The sequence below is a fragment of the Urocitellus parryii genome, chromosome 10 (assembly GCF_045843805.1).
Source record: "Urocitellus parryii isolate mUroPar1 chromosome 10, mUroPar1.hap1, whole genome shotgun sequence".
Classification (NCBI taxonomy): Eukaryota; Metazoa; Chordata; class Mammalia; order Rodentia; family Sciuridae; genus Urocitellus; species Urocitellus parryii.
This window is the reverse complement of record NC_135540.1, coordinates 81325404-81342549: the sequence shown is the minus strand read 5'-3', so window position 1 is coordinate 81342549 and position 17146 is coordinate 81325404. Positions and strand designations below refer to the sequence as shown.

Here is a 17146-nt window from a genome sequence, read left to right as displayed (position 1 = left end):
AGGCAGAACATCATGGCAGGAGTGCATGAAGGAGTAAAGTTGATCACTCATGGTAGCCGAGAAGCAGAGAGAAAGGGGAGATAGGGACAAGATATAGTCTTAGCTCACACTCTCAGTGACCTACTGCCTCCAGCCACACTCTACCTGCCTACAATTACTACCCACTAGTCCTTCCAAATTATGAATCCATCAAAAGGATTAATTTACTGATGAGGGTATAGCTCTCCTAATCTAACCATTTCACCTCTAAACATGTATTGCCTGAATTTTCAGGGGACATTTTTAGATCTAAGCCATTATAAGCACTTTTTATGTGTTTTTGTGTATATACATATATGGCTTTTTAATGAGTATAACCTACACATGAAATTATTAGGATATATATAGATATATATTTAGGATATTTGTATGTATGTGTGTATATGTGTGTGTGTATTTCAGTTTAGTACATAATAGGAAAATGCTTTCCAAAATGATTGTTCTAGTTTAAATTTTCAACAACTAAGAATCCCTACTATTTCACAGCTGGGTTAATATTTGGTATTTTAATTTAAATTTTACTCACTCTAATAAGTGTGTAATATTATATAAGTATTTAAATTTTCCCTTTTCTGATAATTTATGAAGTCTTCCATGTGTTTATTGAGATGACCTCTTCTGAGACAACTATTCAAGCTTCTTGTCCAATTTTCTCTGTTTCTTTTGTCTCTTTCTTGTTTATTTAAGGCATTTTTATTAATATTTTGGATAAAAAGTCTTTGTTATCTATAGGTACTGTGAATATCTTCTCCAACTCTCTAGTTTGTCTTTTGGCTCTCTTAATGAAAGTTTCTAATTTTAATGTTACCCAATTTATTTTTCCTTTTATAGATAGAACTTATCTAGTCTGTTAAAGGTATTCTTGTTATACCAAAGTCACAAATGTATTTTTGTTACCTTCTAGAAGTTTTATTACTTACAATAAATGTTTATTTTCCCTGAGATTACTGTTTTGCATATAGTGTAAAGTAGGGCTCAAGTTATATTGAGATATGTATTGTATATCCTAGCAAACATGTCAAGCCCCCAAATCTTCTATTTAAAATTAGAAGTATAGGTTGAAGTTAAACATTTGGAAGTTTTCAGTGTACAATGCTATTTAAAGCTATGAGGCTGGATATTATGCTAAAGGAATGAATACAGATTGAGAACAGTCCTGAGAACAAAGTCCTGGAGCACTCCAACATAACACCTCAAGGTGCACTTTGTACACAGCATGCTAGGGTATAGAATGGTGTACTGTTATGAAGCACAGAGTCTGTAGCTTCTTACAGTCTGCATACTGCTTTCAGTGATGTAGCCCTGATTGTATTTATTGGTTGTGTTGACTCTTGCCACAGTCAAATCACAGTATAGACTTAAGTAAATATTATAGTAAATCAGAAAGTAAGAGGTAACTAAGATATCATCTCCCTCCAGTCAGCATGGCAGCTATTATGAAGACAAACAACAATAACTGTTGGTGAGGATGTGGGGGAAAAGGTACACTAATACATTGCTGGTGGACTGCAAACTGGTGCAGCCAATTTGGAAAGCAGTATGGAGATTTCTTGGAAAACTGGGCAGGGAACCACCATTTGACTCAGCTATTTCTCTCCTCGGACTATATATACCCAAAGGACTTAAAAAACAGCACACTACAGGGACACAGCCACATCAATGTTTATAGCAGCACAATTCACAATAGCTAAACTGTGGAGCCAAACTAGATGTCCTTCAGTGGATGAATGGATAAAAAATGTGGCTATATACACAATGGAATTTTACTCAGCATTGAAAAAGAACAAAACCATGGCATTTGTAGGTAAATGGATGGCGTTGGAGAAGATAATGCTAAGTCAGCCAATTTCCCCCAAAACAAATACCAAATGTTTTCTCTGTTATAGGGAGTTTGACTCATACTGGGATAGGGAGGGAGAGCATGGGAGGAATAGATGAATTCAAGATAGGGAAGAGGGGTGGGAGGTATAGGGAGGGGGTAGGGGAGTAACAAGGATGGTGGAATATGATGGTCATCATTATACAAAGTACACTTATGAAGACTTGAATTTGATGTCAACATATTTTATATACAAACAGAAATACAAAAAGCATGGAATTTATGTGTATTAAGAATTGTAATGCAAAAAAGATAACATTACCTTATATTAGGCAGAGGGAAGTGAAAGGAAGAAAAGGCAGGGGATGTGGGGATAAGAAAAAAAGTAGAATGATCAGACATTATTACTGTGTATATATATGTATGTATATGTATATATATATATATATATATATATATGTGTGTGTGTGTGTGTGTGTGTGTGTGACTGTATGACCAATGTGATTCTACAAAATGAAAAATGAGAAATTATATCATATGTATGTATGGTAAAAAAAATAAGAGTTAAAAATATGAGTAGTTACTAAACCATGTCCTTCATTCTATACTAGTGGAATTGACAGTTTGAATACAAAATACAGCAATTCATGCTTTTTTTTGAACCTTTTATTGTGTTTTCATGTTATTGTAGAATTCAAAATAATTAAAGCAACATAACAGCTTACTCCATCTGTATAGTCAACATTAGAATAATCAATAAGCAAGTGACTGTGACAAATATTAGATACTGCAGAATGATACTTTAAAATCTTAATATGTGAGACCTCTTCCTTCTTTAGCTGTTAGTGTCCCAATCTTAAATTTTGCATAAGCAAAGCTGTTCAATTGTACCTAATTATCATCTAGAAAATATATCTTCATGTTTCTAGTAAAGAAATCATAAGGGAAGCCATTTTTTCTCTGAATTTCCATTCATATTGTCTTTTGATGGTATAACTAATTCTGGAAATTTGGACATATTCTTGTCAGGGGAATTTACTTCCAAGATTGATTTATTTTACATTTGTGTAAAAGAATATCCACAAGGTGGTATGATGCATTACCACATTGTCACACTTTGGCCTCTAGCTATCTCTAACTCTAAAAAGTAAAAGCTTTGAATAGAGTAGTTTTTATTTAGCCACATTCAAGAAGAAAGTCCCTAAGTGTATATTCACTTCAATTGCAAGACTTATGAAGTACCTATTTTAGGCAATAAACTATTTTAATGTTATAAGGGCATAAAATGAATTATTTGTCCCTGCCTTCATATGTTATATCTAATCTCTAAGTCTATTTTTATATTACTTTGGAATCTACAACTTCATAATCTTCTTTATTTTCTACACAATTTATTCCTAGATTATATCCTGTGATTGCATGATTTCTTATAACATCTCCCTTGTCTGTTGCAAGATGCTCTTCTAACTTACTAGTAATGACAGTTTGACTCCTTACACTGATATTCCTAATATTTATATCCTGTGACTTGTTTTTTGATTCTCTACTGTTATATATAAGAATGGTAGTGATAGGTAAGTTAAACCATGTAGTTAGTGATCCAGTGGGTCTAGAAAATTAGTTCCCTCATCTCTAATTCTATTGTGTTTTTTTTAAACCTAGTCCATAAAATCTGAGTTCCATATTGCAGTGGTATCAAATTTAAGGACCCATATTAGCAATAAGTGAAGATTCAAAGGTGTCTTAGGTATGCCTCGTGATTATGATTATGTTTTATCAAATCTGTGTTATAGCTCTCATGTCAAAATTTTCATATAAAATGAAGTTGTACTGCTCCTGATCTTTCAGGCTACTACTGTTACACTCTCAGGAAGCCTTCAATGTCTGAAAATTTTGTTTAGGTTGTAAGGGTTCATTTATTCCTGAAATATTTACAGTAGTGTTTTCATAAGACATGTGACCAAATCATAATATGTGCCTTTAGCAATAAAGCCATGAAGGTTGTTCATTATCAGTAGGAAACTTGGAAGTAATAAAAAATTGTGGTTTAACATCACACAGAAAGCTAAAGTTTACCAGATCTCAAAGGGAAAAATCAGTAATTCATGAATAATAAATAGAGAAAATATTATTTAAAGGTAGGTTGTCTGAATACCAATGACATCAGTTACATACATATGATCCACACCTATATATAGCAGATTACGAAATTCAAACTAACCTTGGCTACTGTATGAGGGCAATATTTTTGGAAGTATGAGCTGTACTGAAACAGTTTCTGCAATATATTAGGCACAAATATGCTCTCCTTCCATGTTAGGCATACAGAATTTTTTCCCACCTGTTTATTTTTCTTTAAACAAACATATTATCTGATACAACTAGTCCAAAGAAAATTTTCTCTTCCTCCACATTAATGAACTCCCCTCTTATCCTTTTGCTAAATTCTGTAGTTTCTGATGTAGTTCAGGATCTTATATTATATCCATGTCACTTTTGGGAATCACTTCAGTGGTATAGTGCCTTGAAATATTTTAAAACATTTAATCAGTTTCTGTTTAAGTCAGTTTTGTCCTTTGATGGTGTAAATTTATTTTCTGAATACAAATGTTTTATAATATAGATTGGATTCCCTGTCCAGTCGTGAGATTTTAAAGGAAAAACAAATTTTGTCTTATGGTCTTTTTTAGCTTTAAAAAGTGGAAAATTTAAGAATGTTTTATCAAATCTGTATTATAGTTCTCATGACAATTATTGCTTACCCTGGTTATTTAGTTTTATTCATTGAATAAGTCATATTTGTTTTTATGGGATTGGACTACTCCTAAAGGAATGGTTCTGTAGATTCCCAAATAAAAAGTTTTCTGATGTTTGGATATAGAATTTTTCTATGGTAAAAATAGTTATCTCTGGAGTCCAATTGAGTAGTTGAACTGTAATACTAGCTGTAAGTAGCACTTTGAGAAAATTGTCTACCCTTACTGTGCCTCAGTTTAATCACCTGCAGAATGGGAGTGATAGTGACACCCAGTCCATAATTTATGAAGTACTTTAAGCGAAATAGGAAAGGTGGTTTGCTTAGTATGGTGTCTGTACATGTTGGATGTGTAACAAGTATTAGTTCTTATATACAAGATTATTATATAATGTAGCAACTTTCCCAGATGGCTGATAAAAAGAATCACTGGGGAAAACAAAACTTTAAAAGTTCTATTTCTCTTAGTTTACAGATAATGAAATTGAGACTTAAAGAAAACAATGGTTTATCATATTCATCTTAATTATCTCAGAATATAAATAAGGCAAATTAAGCTTCTAATCTCATCATTATATCATTTGATATTATTTAAAGTGGAACATTTTTAGTACTATGACTTATTTTTCTGTAAATGTTAAGTTTAACTGACTTGTATGCTTCTTAATTTTTTTATTTCATGGATTTTGTTTGCACACACCATGTTTTGTTCATTTTGAAATAAAAATAGGATTGATAATAAACATTGATGATACCTGAGGGCTTAGTTATAACTTTTCTGTGCCCCCACTTAAATTTGGAACTCATTAATAGAAGATCATAAAAATACAGAAGGAGAAAATGACATTAACTCTCAAACACATAAATCTATAAGGCTCAGGGTGTAAGATAATGGGCTTGCCATCGCCCTTCTTTTCCCTTGTCTAGACTCTGGGACAGCCTAAAGGAAAATTTCTTGTGTAGCATGGGTGTTTTCCTAGGATCACAACACCTCATGCTTGCGGCTTTTACCTGATTAGCTCCACCAATATACAAGAAGCATGGACTACTGCCGTGTCTTTTTCTATGGAGAGTAGTTAGGATAGTACAATGCAATAAAAAAGACACCAGTTTCCAAGTAAATGAAAATTAGGAGAAGGCAGAGGTGAAACCTGAGATGCATGCTTGCTGAAGTCAAACCACTTGGAATCACAGCAGTTGTGTAAGATTATGATAATCCTAGAGGCTATAGCCTAAGACGAAACAGCAAAATTTAGAAAAATAAGTAAACATGGAATGAATCCAAAGTATCAATAGTGGACGAAGATGTAATTTTTTTTCCAGAGTTCAAGACAATTAATTGAAACATCATTATAACTACTAAGAAATTTCTTTGAAATTAGACACTAAATCTTTGCCTTATGCTAAAGAATAATTTCAGGATAAAAATTTAGATATAGAAATTAATCAGTCCTTAGTTAGGTTGATGAGAGACAAATCCAGATGGTCCTGCTGGATAATCTCTTTCCTTCTCTTGGTTGCTGAGTACAAAGCTTGCTCAGCAGATCTAAGTTAATTTAGCAGAAGGACAGTCACCCGGGCCCAGAGGCCCATTTTCTAACAAGCCTGTCTTCTGAGTTGGAGTTATCATGTGCTATATATCACATAGACTCCTTTTCTCCTTGGGTTGTAAATATGTTGGACTTTACTGACTCAAAAGCCCTCTTTGTTAGAATGTTGGCCATAGACAGGTAATGAGAGGGGAGGGATGGGAATGATATGAACTTCACTGTTTCTCTGCGTCAGTTTTCTTTTGAGTGTCTCTATCCTACATCTGTACTGTGCTTGATGCTATATAAAAATGAAAAGTATAAGCAAGTGTTCATATATTTTTAGGATAAAGATCTCCAAGTGTGACCCCTAAGCTAAAAATGGTGAAGGCAAAGTATTATAGATGTGATCAAATTAGACTCTGGTATGTTAAAAGTTCCTGTAAGCAAAATGAGAGAATCCAAAAAGTCAAATGTGAAAATCGTATTAGCATAGTTTACGCATAGATTTTAAAAAGACATCTCCTTTAATAGAAAAACAAGCAGAGGAATGTATGGGCCCAAATGCTCAGTGATCACTTTTAAAATCTATGATGTAAAATATGTCAATTAAAATAATTCTTAGATTTTTTTTTCTTCTCAAGTTGGGAAAATAGTAGCTATCATTGGTTTGAGGGAGGTGATCACTTGATCACTTGATACTATTAGTGGGAGCATTTTGGTAATATGTGTCAGAAATTAGAAAATGTGTATATGGTTTAGCCATTTATAGGAATTTTTTATAAGAAAATACAAATATATTTAAATACTTAGGTATGAGAATATTTTGTACATTGTTTTTAAATTTAGAAAAAATAATAGTAATATAGATCTTAGTAGCACATTATTATTTAAGTAGTGAATTATTCATTAGTAATATGGAATATTATGAATCTTTTAATAAGGTTTCAGAAACATATGGATGAATAATGTTGTCAATATATAACTTAAGAATAAAAATTTATATTTCTTTTGTTATACATGAAGACTATTACAAAAGGCTCCTTTTCTCATAAGGGAAGACAATCTTAGGATTATTTCTGGGTGATGGAATTATGGGGCTTTAATTTATTTTTCTGAATTTCTTGTTTTTCCCCTAAATTTAACATATTTTATTTCATGTAGTCACAAAAACAAAATGTGTACTTAAAAAACAAACAGGAGTATAAAATTACATATTGGATTGATATTTTGAGGTTTTAATCTCAGAATTTTTATTTGTTGGATCTATTATCCTTACAACTACTGGATTTAATTCCTTCAAGAGTTTGCTCAAATCTAAAGAAAAACTTGAGTACTCATAAAACACTGTCTTAAAAGAACTTATATTTCAAAGGCTTATCTTACGGCTTGGATCTAGAATGTCTTCCAAATTCTCTTATATTTAGAGGTGGGCTTTTCAGGAAGAGATTGGATCATGAGGGCTCTGGCCTCATCAGTGGATTAATCCATTGATGTCTGGGTGCACTGCTGGGTGGTGGGAACTAATTGGAGGAAGAAGGACAATGTGGGAATACCCTGGAAGTGGTTTATTTTCTCCTTGGCCCTTCTTCCTACTCACCTCCTCAATTGCCATGATCTGAACAGCTTTCTTCCACAAGGTACTTCCCACACATTGTTTCTGCTTTGGAGCCAGAGGTCCATGGACTGGTACCTCTGATACCTTAAGCCAAAAGAAATATTTTCTGGTAAGCATGTTCCAGTCAGGTGTTTGTTGCAATAACAAAAAGTTGACTGCACAGCTGTGTTTGGGGGTGGAGATATCTTTTGAATGTCAGAAGTTTGAGAGACTGAGGGCATCTGTGCAAAATAATAAGGTTGGGAGAATGCAAGTTGATGCTTTTTTTTTTTTCCTGCTCAATACTACAATAGTAGTTGGATTAACTTGGAAGTAAAAGAATTGGAAATTTTTGTTCATTTGTTGTTGTTTTTTTTCTTTAAACCTGAGACACTAGAAAATTTTGGTTCAGTGTCTCATTTTGTAGTCAAACCTTGACATGTTAGCACATCAAGACAACCTAAACTCAACACATGTTTTAGGAAATCTCAGAGCAGAGGGATCTTTACCCACCTTCCAAATTGTATCCTGGATTGGATTATAGGGTCCAAAGAAAAGCTTTGAGTTCAGCATGGTGCCTGGTTGGTAGATATGAATAGATAGACGGGGGTGCCTGGGTAGGTGGCTCCCAAAATCAAGGTCACCTAGGCAGACATAAAGAGGTCTTAAGTTCATGATTTGGAAGAGAATTGGTAACTGGAAAGCAAAGTGGGATAACCATACTTCAAGGTAAATGCGAGGACAAAAAAATCAAACACCAGTATGAATATAACAAAAGTAGGAATTGGACATCCCAACAGCAGTATAGATAGGTATCAATGACTTTGGATTTGACACTTGTCCCAGAGGCCAGTGTGATACCAGAAAGAAAAATTGAACCCTGCAATGATGAAAAGGAGAATGAGGAGGAAAATTCTGAACTGTTCAGATATTTTCTTCAAAGAAAGTATGTTTAAGCTAGAAAAGTAAAAAGTAACTGAGTTTATTTTACATTGGCAAGATAGCATGTTTTGCCACCCAAGGGAAGTTAAGTTCACTTATAGAGAAAAATTTTAAAAGCTACAGTTTTCATGCCTAAGTTATGTAAAATATATACTTCAATTAAAAGAAAAACTATTATTTGTAATTGTACTTGAGGTCTTGTTGAAATAGTTTATTCTGATTTTAGAAAGTGGGAGTTGGATTATTTTCACTGGAGCAATGCTTCTGTGCAGATATATTTTCTTTTGAACATTTGCTTTTCAACCAGATGCTTGGTAGGACTGTCTATGACCTTATTTTCCAAAAGTAAAAAGTAGCCTAATGGGAGGAGAAGGAAAATACCAAAATGATTTTCCTAAAGTGTTTCATAATAATCATTTTTCCTTAAACATAAAAGAAATTGCACTAATACATCTTACTCTAAATACAGACTGGAAAACTGAAAACCTGGATTATATGGCCAAGAGGAAATGACATTATGAAATGCTCCTTCTGACTTTACTACATCCATTTAAATAAAAGAAATAGGAATAAATGTTAGGAATGTGTTTTCAAGAATGAGCTTTTAGTTTGTGGTATTTTATTCTGGCTTCTAAGCATAACCTGCAAATAAAATAAAAAGAAGATATTTGTTTTTATAAAAACAAAAACAGTTTATGTGTCAACTACTGATGTTGTCAACATCATTCTGCCAGCTTCCTGCACCATTTTTTTCTTTTAATCTTTCCATTTAGAAACAATTTTAAACTATATGAAAGATAAACATGTAATACAAAGAACACCTATATATTCCTTACCTGGATTCACCTATCATTATTGCCACCTATCACTTTGAATGATGCCTAGAGATTTTTTAAAAAAATATACTGAGTACTTTAATAAAATTAGTCAAGCTACAATTTTGTGTGTGTTTATGGGCAGCATGTCTGGTACACACAGTTTTTAGGGAAATATAGCCTTTTCCATGCCACGGGAATCCTCTTAGGACAATAGGGTCTAAATTGCTTTACTTTTGTATTCCTGTGAGGGGCCACTTTCTTGTGAGAAGAGTCAGTGAAGCTCCTAACTATTCCAGTGAATGACTGACTGACTGAATGAATGAATATACTACAAAACAAATAAATCTTAACAACAGGTATAAATTTAAAAGTGAAAGCCTCATTCTTTAATCTTTGTTGTCCTTTTCTTGGATAAATGGCATTTAATAAATCTTTCCAGAAATATTCTAAGTATGTGCAGTATACAAAGACATGTACCCATCACTATACTAATCAGTACTGAGTAACAGAAGTACAAATAACTCTATTAAATTAGAAATATAAATTTAGATATACATTTCCATATTTTACCAGTGTATATAACAGCTTCTATAGCTTGTTATTTTCATGTAGCAATGTACCTGAATTATTTTATAATATTATTTTTCATATAGAAGTGCTTCAGTCTTTTAGAAAGTTGAATAATATTTTGTTGTATAAATATACCATAATTTTAAATGATAAGCATTTAATTTCTCCTTTTAATTTTTGCTCTTATAAAAGTATGAAGCTTAGATTTACAAAGATCTTCTCTATCTTCCTTTCAATTGAGATTTTTTGTCTGTAAAATTAATTTCCTAAAGCTTTTTGCATTTAGATTGTAATTATGATTTTAAAATACTTTTGGCAATTACATAAATTTGTTAAGTCAGTTTTTTTTAATTGAAATTTTTGTCTCTTGACACATAGAAGGAAAGAAGTGGGGGGAAAATAGAAGACAGGTGTGCTAGTTCTTTTTATGTTGCTGTAATCAAAATACCTGACAAGAACCAGTTAGAGGCAAAAAAAAAAAAAAAAAAAAAAAAAAAAACCTCATGGTTTCAGAGGTTCATTCCATGGTCAGCTGCCTCCATTTATTGGACTTGAGGTGAGGCAGAACATCGTGGCAGAAGGGCATAGTGGAGGAAAGCAGTTCAGCTCATAGTGGCCAGGAAACAAAAAGAGAAAGGAAAGAGCTAGTGGGACAAGATATTATCCTCAAGGGCATTACCCTCAGAATCCTACTTCCTCCAACCATGTCCCATATGCTTATAGTTTCCAACCAGTGTAGCCCTTTCAAATTATTAATTCATTAAATGAATTAATCCACTAATCATTTCACCTCTGAACATTTCTGCATTGTCCATCACATGAGCTTCTTGGGGGATACTCATACCCAAACCTAACAATGGGAATAAAGTCAGGCAAATTTTGGGGGGAGGAAATGGTTTCTTTATACAAGTGAAGGTGACAGGAACCTTCTGGTAAAGATCATGATTGCCTTTATTTACCAATATCCAGTTGTGAATTTTTTATGTCTTTCAGAAGGCCAGCTTAAATGTTACTTACTTGGGAAGAATATAACAACTAGAATATAATTTTTATTGTATGGTCCTGTAGTATCCTAAAGTTTTCATCATTTTTTCAATAATAGTCTCTTAGACAAAACCCAAGAAGGTCTATAAAGATAGAGACCTTGTCTGTCTTGTTAGTTAATGTATCCTCTACTTCATAAAGATGTCAATGTGTGCAGAATTTATTTAAAGCAAACTAAAGGACCCCTCAGCACCCAAAACAAAAACAACAGACAGACAAACAAGAAAAAAACACCAAGTCAAAAAAGTAAAAATGAAAGAGGAGAAAAAGAAACTGAGAAAGAGACAAACTTGGAAGGGGAAGGAAGGGAGGGGGGAGGAGAGAAGGGAGAAAGATGAATGGTGTTAGGGTTTAGTGTTATAGACATTAAACAAGTTTGCAAAAATGGATTAGGGGAAAAGGGCACTCTTGTTCATTGCTGGTGGGACTGCAAATTGGTGCAGCCAATTTGGAAAGCAGTATGGAGATTTCTCGGAAAGCTGGGAATGGAACCACCATTTGACCCAGCTATTCCCCTTCTCGGTCTATTCCCTAAAGCCCTAACAAGAGCATGCTACAGGGACACTGCTACATCGATGTTCATAGCAGCTCAATTCACGATAGCAAGACTGAGGAACCAGCCTAGATGCCCTTCAATAGATGAATGGATAAAAAAAATGTGGCATTTATACACTATGGAGTATTACTCTGCATTAAAAAATGACAAAATTATAGAATTTGGAGGGAAATGGATGGCATTAGAGCAGATTATGCTAAGTGAAGCTAGTCAATCTTTAAAAAACAAATACCAAATGACTCCTTTGATATAAGGGGTGTAAACAAGGACAGGGTAGGGACGAAGAGCTTGAGAAGAATATTTACAGTAAACAGGGATGAGAGGTGGGAGGGAATGGGAGTGAGAAGGGAAATTGCATGGAAATGGAAGGCGATCCTCAGGGTTATACAAAATGTCATATAAGAGGTAAGGAGGGGTAAGTCAAGAGAATACAAATGGAAGACATGATTTACAGTAGAAGGGGTAGAGAGAGAAAAGGGGAGGGGAGGGGAGGGGAGGGGAGGGGAGGGGGGATAGTAGAGAATAGGACAGACAGCAGAATACATCAGACACTAGAAAGGCAATATGTCAATCAATGGAAGGGTAACTGATGTGATACAGCAATTTGTATATGGGGTAAAAGCGGGAGTTCATAATCCACTTGAATCAAACCGTGTAATATGATGTATTAAGAACTATGTAATGTTATGAACGACCAATAAAAAAAAATGGATTATAGAAAACAATTGAAATCACTCAGATATGAAAATTTTAGTATTTCAGAGTGTGTGACTCTATAATCAGGTAACTATTGTGTCATTTTCTAGAAAGTTGAAGGAGTTGATGATAGGCTGATAGCTTGGCTTCTGGCTGCTGGGTAAAAGCATTGGGAGGGCCTGGATCTGGTAAGAATTTTTTTTTTTTGAGGGTTTATTTCATGATTTAAGTTGTACAAAGAGAACGGTATCATGTTAGGAGTAAATAAATACTTGCTTTCTATTCCCTAATGCTGTGAAAATAGAAATTTAATTATAATCATGATTCTTTCACAGTGGGGCCAGCTTGGAAAGTGGGTTAACTTGAAGCCTGTAACATGAAGTAACTACTTCTTATTATATTTATGAAGTAGGCTTGCTTATTTTTATTTTAGATTAAAATATAATACAATGGACATACAAAGAATTTCCTAGCTAAAATTTATTTTTCCTTTTTTGTGTATTGTAATATATGAAGATATTCACTTTGGACATATTGTCTTAATTAAGTGTCACCAAACTTAAATAATTAGGAAAGTGATGTTTAAATGTATAAGTTTCATGTTTTATCTGTTTCACTCCTTTTGGATCAAGTTTTCACCAACTTTGGAAAGTATGTTCATGGAAGAAAATTACCTGAAATTCTAACAATAAAATTTTGCCAGGTTTTTGTTTATTTTACTTATCAGTAGTCTCATACTTATCAATATTCCAGATTGACAATTGATTCTCATAGTACTAGAGGTAGGATCCAAGTTATACTTAGGAGGATTTATTAATATATGGAACATACCTCACTTGGATTTCCTCTCTTAATTCATTGAAACTAAATCAACAGAAGCTCCATGCTGCTCATAGCTTGAAGAAGCAACTGGCAGCAAGTATTGCTCATGGAAAAGTTTCCTTTACAAGCTAGGAAAACATTTTGGCTTCATCCTACACATATACTCTGCTCCAAGGTCTATTGCTACTGTTTTCCGAATTACTCACTGGTTTGACGAATGGTAGTAACAAGTAGTGCTTTTATTGCAATGTACAGATGTTGATATATTCCATGATTTTCTTGGAGTAAATGGAAGTCTTTCATGTTGAAAAAACTCATTTTGGAAGTAATAGAAGAACCTAGATTTCCACTTTTAAAAAATCCATACATGTCCTGCAGTTTTATTCTTGTTTTTCAAAGAAAGTTTGTTTAAAGAACCTGTCCTCCTTGGCATTGATAGAAAGCAGATGTTACCAGCAGGATGAAGCCAGGAGGCTTAATGAAAATAATAGAGTTAGAAATAGAATAATCATGTTGAAGGTCAGAAATAGATAAGAATCCTTGTATAAAACTTAGTAAGGCTTGGGGGCCTGTGTGTGTGTGTGTGTGTGTGTGTGTGTGTGTGTGTGTGTGTATAGGCACATTCAAAGAGAAAGGATGAAGAAAAGGAGATGAAAGAGGGAAACATTAGATGACAGTGTTTCATCATGAAGACCAATTTTACAAATGGTTTGAAATTACCTGCATTTACACTTAGTTAATTGAGTGTTTGTGGTTCCCATAGTGCATGGGACTTTTAGAGTTTATAACCCAGTATAAAGAATGTGTGTATGAATTCCTTGGAAAAGTTTCCAAGGTTTTTAGTATATATATATATATATGCTATTTGAATTTCTTATTATATTCAGAAATAGAATATTTTTTAAAAAATAAGTTTTCACTATATCAAATATTGTGACTGAATAAATAGGACTCTTGCCTTGTTCATATTTCATATTTAAAGTGAAATCTACATAATATTTGTAGTTATTTATGAGCTCTTCTATGTGTTATTATTTAGTTATGTTAAGTAATTTTGATAATTATGTCATATTGTTCATGCAAATATTTTTAAGGTCAGGAAAATATGTGGTGAGAGAAGGAAGCTATTTAGGAAATACAGGGAGACTATATTGTATAAAAGTGTTGCAAAATTTGGTCTGTAGGGCTTATTTATTAAAGTACAAAGATTATTTAGACATTTTTCTTGATGTTGGGTTAGAACAACAGAATATTGCTTTAAGATTATGAGAGTTTCAATTAATACAGAGTAACAAATGCTAATGGCATTTTTATTTCTGTAATGGACTGAAGTAATAATGGAATATGTCATGATTTTTTCATGGTATGTTCAATAATTACAACTTTTCCTAATTTTTGTTAGTATGACATTTGTAGAATTTCCTATAATTGCTATTTTATGTATAGTTATATATTTTGGTAGTTTTCCAGTACTAGCTGTCATATCTATATGCATGTTTGTATGCTAGATTCTATATCCTATGAGTTTCTGTCTTCATATCACTGTGCTTATTAGTAGATTTGTGTGGTAAAGTAATAATTGTACTTAAATAGTCTATAAATAACCCTCAATATGGTACAGTGAAAAGATGGCAAAAATTCTACACTGTGTTTGAACAAACCAAATGTAATTCTGTCTGAGCACCATTCCACCTGTAGGAAACTTCTTAAGACTTTTCAAAAAGCTGAATAATGCTCATTAGTATATATAGATTTTTCATACAATTTACATGCTTACTTTACCTTCATATTCTGTGAACTAGTTTTGACTAACTTATAAATTGAAAAGATTCCAATTCCCCTTTGTATCTTTCTTTGATCATATTAAAAACTAATTTAACAGAAGTGTTAATGAAAACAAATGGCCCTCTGAGGTGCAGAGGGACATGAGTGAGTCTGCCTTCCGTTCACAGAAGACATTACACTGATTCCCCTGGAGCGAATACCACTGAACTCACCAGCACACCCCACCCCCTGCCAATCCACTACCTGGACTTAGAACTGAAGTGTTGAAAATGTTCACCTGAAAGAAAAAGAAAGTAGATTCTAAAATGGTATGCAAACTTAGTGCCTACAAGAAATAGCCATTTCTCGTTTTTTTACCTTCGGTTTTATCTGTGTCCTTCCTGTGACATTCATTGTATTCTTCCTGATATTACAGTAATTCACATTTAAATCTGTTCCCTTTTGTATTTTCAACTTTCTTAAATTCAATTTCTTCACCCAACAACTTAAAAAAAATAGTACAAAACATATGTTGGTTTAGTTCACATAATTTAAGAACTTTTATTTTAAGTTTCTATGCAACTGGATTTGAAGCTATCATGTCCACAGGGACCTTATTTTCAAGACTATAAAAATCTACAAAAGCCTCTTTCTAAATCCTAAGGTTCATGTTTAGTGATAATAATAAAGGCTTTTATATACAGATCACTATCTCAAATCTTGTTATTAGCCCAGAAACTTGCTGGCAGGATGGTTTCATCAGTCACGGTTAGGTTGCACTGGGTGGCCTGTAACCATTATGTCATTATCATTTGGGGGATGAGCTGGTCACTGTTTGTAGTTTCACCAAGTTGTTCTATCAGCTCTCCAGAAGTAAATGCAAATAAACGGGTTCCAAACCCCTCCAGAGCACACTGTAAATCTTTGTAACTCCATGGCCAAATGGTAAACCGCAGGACCACATGACTCAATTCCCTTGAGACAGTCGTGTTTTTCCTGTCAGACTTTTCTTCCCTCATTCATCAGCTGGAGGCTTTCATCTCCTTTTAAAGTCATGGCCTTTCAAGTAGGGGTGAAATTACACCTGTCAGTAATAAATGTTCCCAGTGCTCTGTGTCATTCTGTCATTTCACAAAAGAAATTAGAAGTAAGCCTCGCCTCTACCGTATGCAGTTAGCAACACTTTTTTCCCCCTTTTCCATAGTATTTTGAAATACCTTCCAGTTATGTAATTGTTGTGCAGATTTTTAAAATATTCAATAAATCAGGGACCTATAGCTACTGTGTGCGGTATATGTTGTTATATTCAATAACTACATTAAACTTATTTGACAGAAAGATTTGGCTGTATACACAATCTGCAGTGGAAATCTAAATGTGCCCCTTAGCACACTTGTTCTGTTTATTTTTTCTACGTTACACTCTGATAACTTTGTGGTTGCCCATAACACCATACAGCAGGTGCACCTGTGCAGCCACCATCTTATTTACATAGAGAACAAAGTTAATGTTTTATTAAATCCAGGCCACACCTGGGTTGGAACAGTAGTAGGAAGCTGGGTTCAAATCAGAATTGCCACTTGCTTTTTAGCCTGATATTTGAACTACATTGAGCAAATTCTCTCGAGTTCTCTTGAAAGTTTTGAGAACTTGGTTTTTTAATTCTTCACTAACCAAAGGATGAAAAGGGAACTGGAAGACTGAGTTCATTATCTGTAGATCTCACCATTAGCCATGCTAGGTTTTGACTTAAGAAACAAGACTAACTGAATTGTGTCATTACCACCTGCACCATATACTGTCCCAAGGCATAGAATTATCAAATATAAATGTATTGGCTTGATATTCCGAAGTGTGAGGGCAAATGTTTTGATTAATGTCCTAAAACTGAATTTAATGAATGTGTGTGTATCTCACAAATCACTCATGATGGTTATATTTTAAAACTTGTTTATGTTCCTCAAAAAAATTATGTGCTGATTGTTTTTAGATTGGTGAAACAGCTGCTAATACATGAAAACAATTAACCACACACAATTTTATTAGCAGAAACTTATGTTATTTTTTCCAGAATGCAAATGAAGTACATAATTTCTCTATTTGTATATTGTTGCATACTCTGTCTTCCCCGTTCTGCTTTCTTTTAAGAAATAAAATAGCACAATAAATTTTAAAACAGCTCAAAACTTAGAAGA

At 33.5% G+C, this 17146-nt stretch overlaps 1 protein-coding gene across 3 annotated transcripts in view; it reads left to right on the top strand.

The window, feature by feature from the left end:
• The window catches only part of Cfap299 (cilia and flagella associated protein 299), a 615462-nt gene that overhangs the window by 246462 nt on the left and 351854 nt on the right, over positions 1-17146 (top strand). The window contains exon 4 of one of the 3 annotated variants that reach the window (XM_077803586.1): positions 13230-13280. The exons of the other annotated variants lie outside the window; for them this stretch is intronic. Coding sequence (XP_077659712.1) covers positions 13230-13280 — 51 coding nt within the window. The remainder of the gene's footprint in view (positions 1-13229; positions 13281-17146) is intronic. 3 annotated transcript variants of the gene reach the window in all.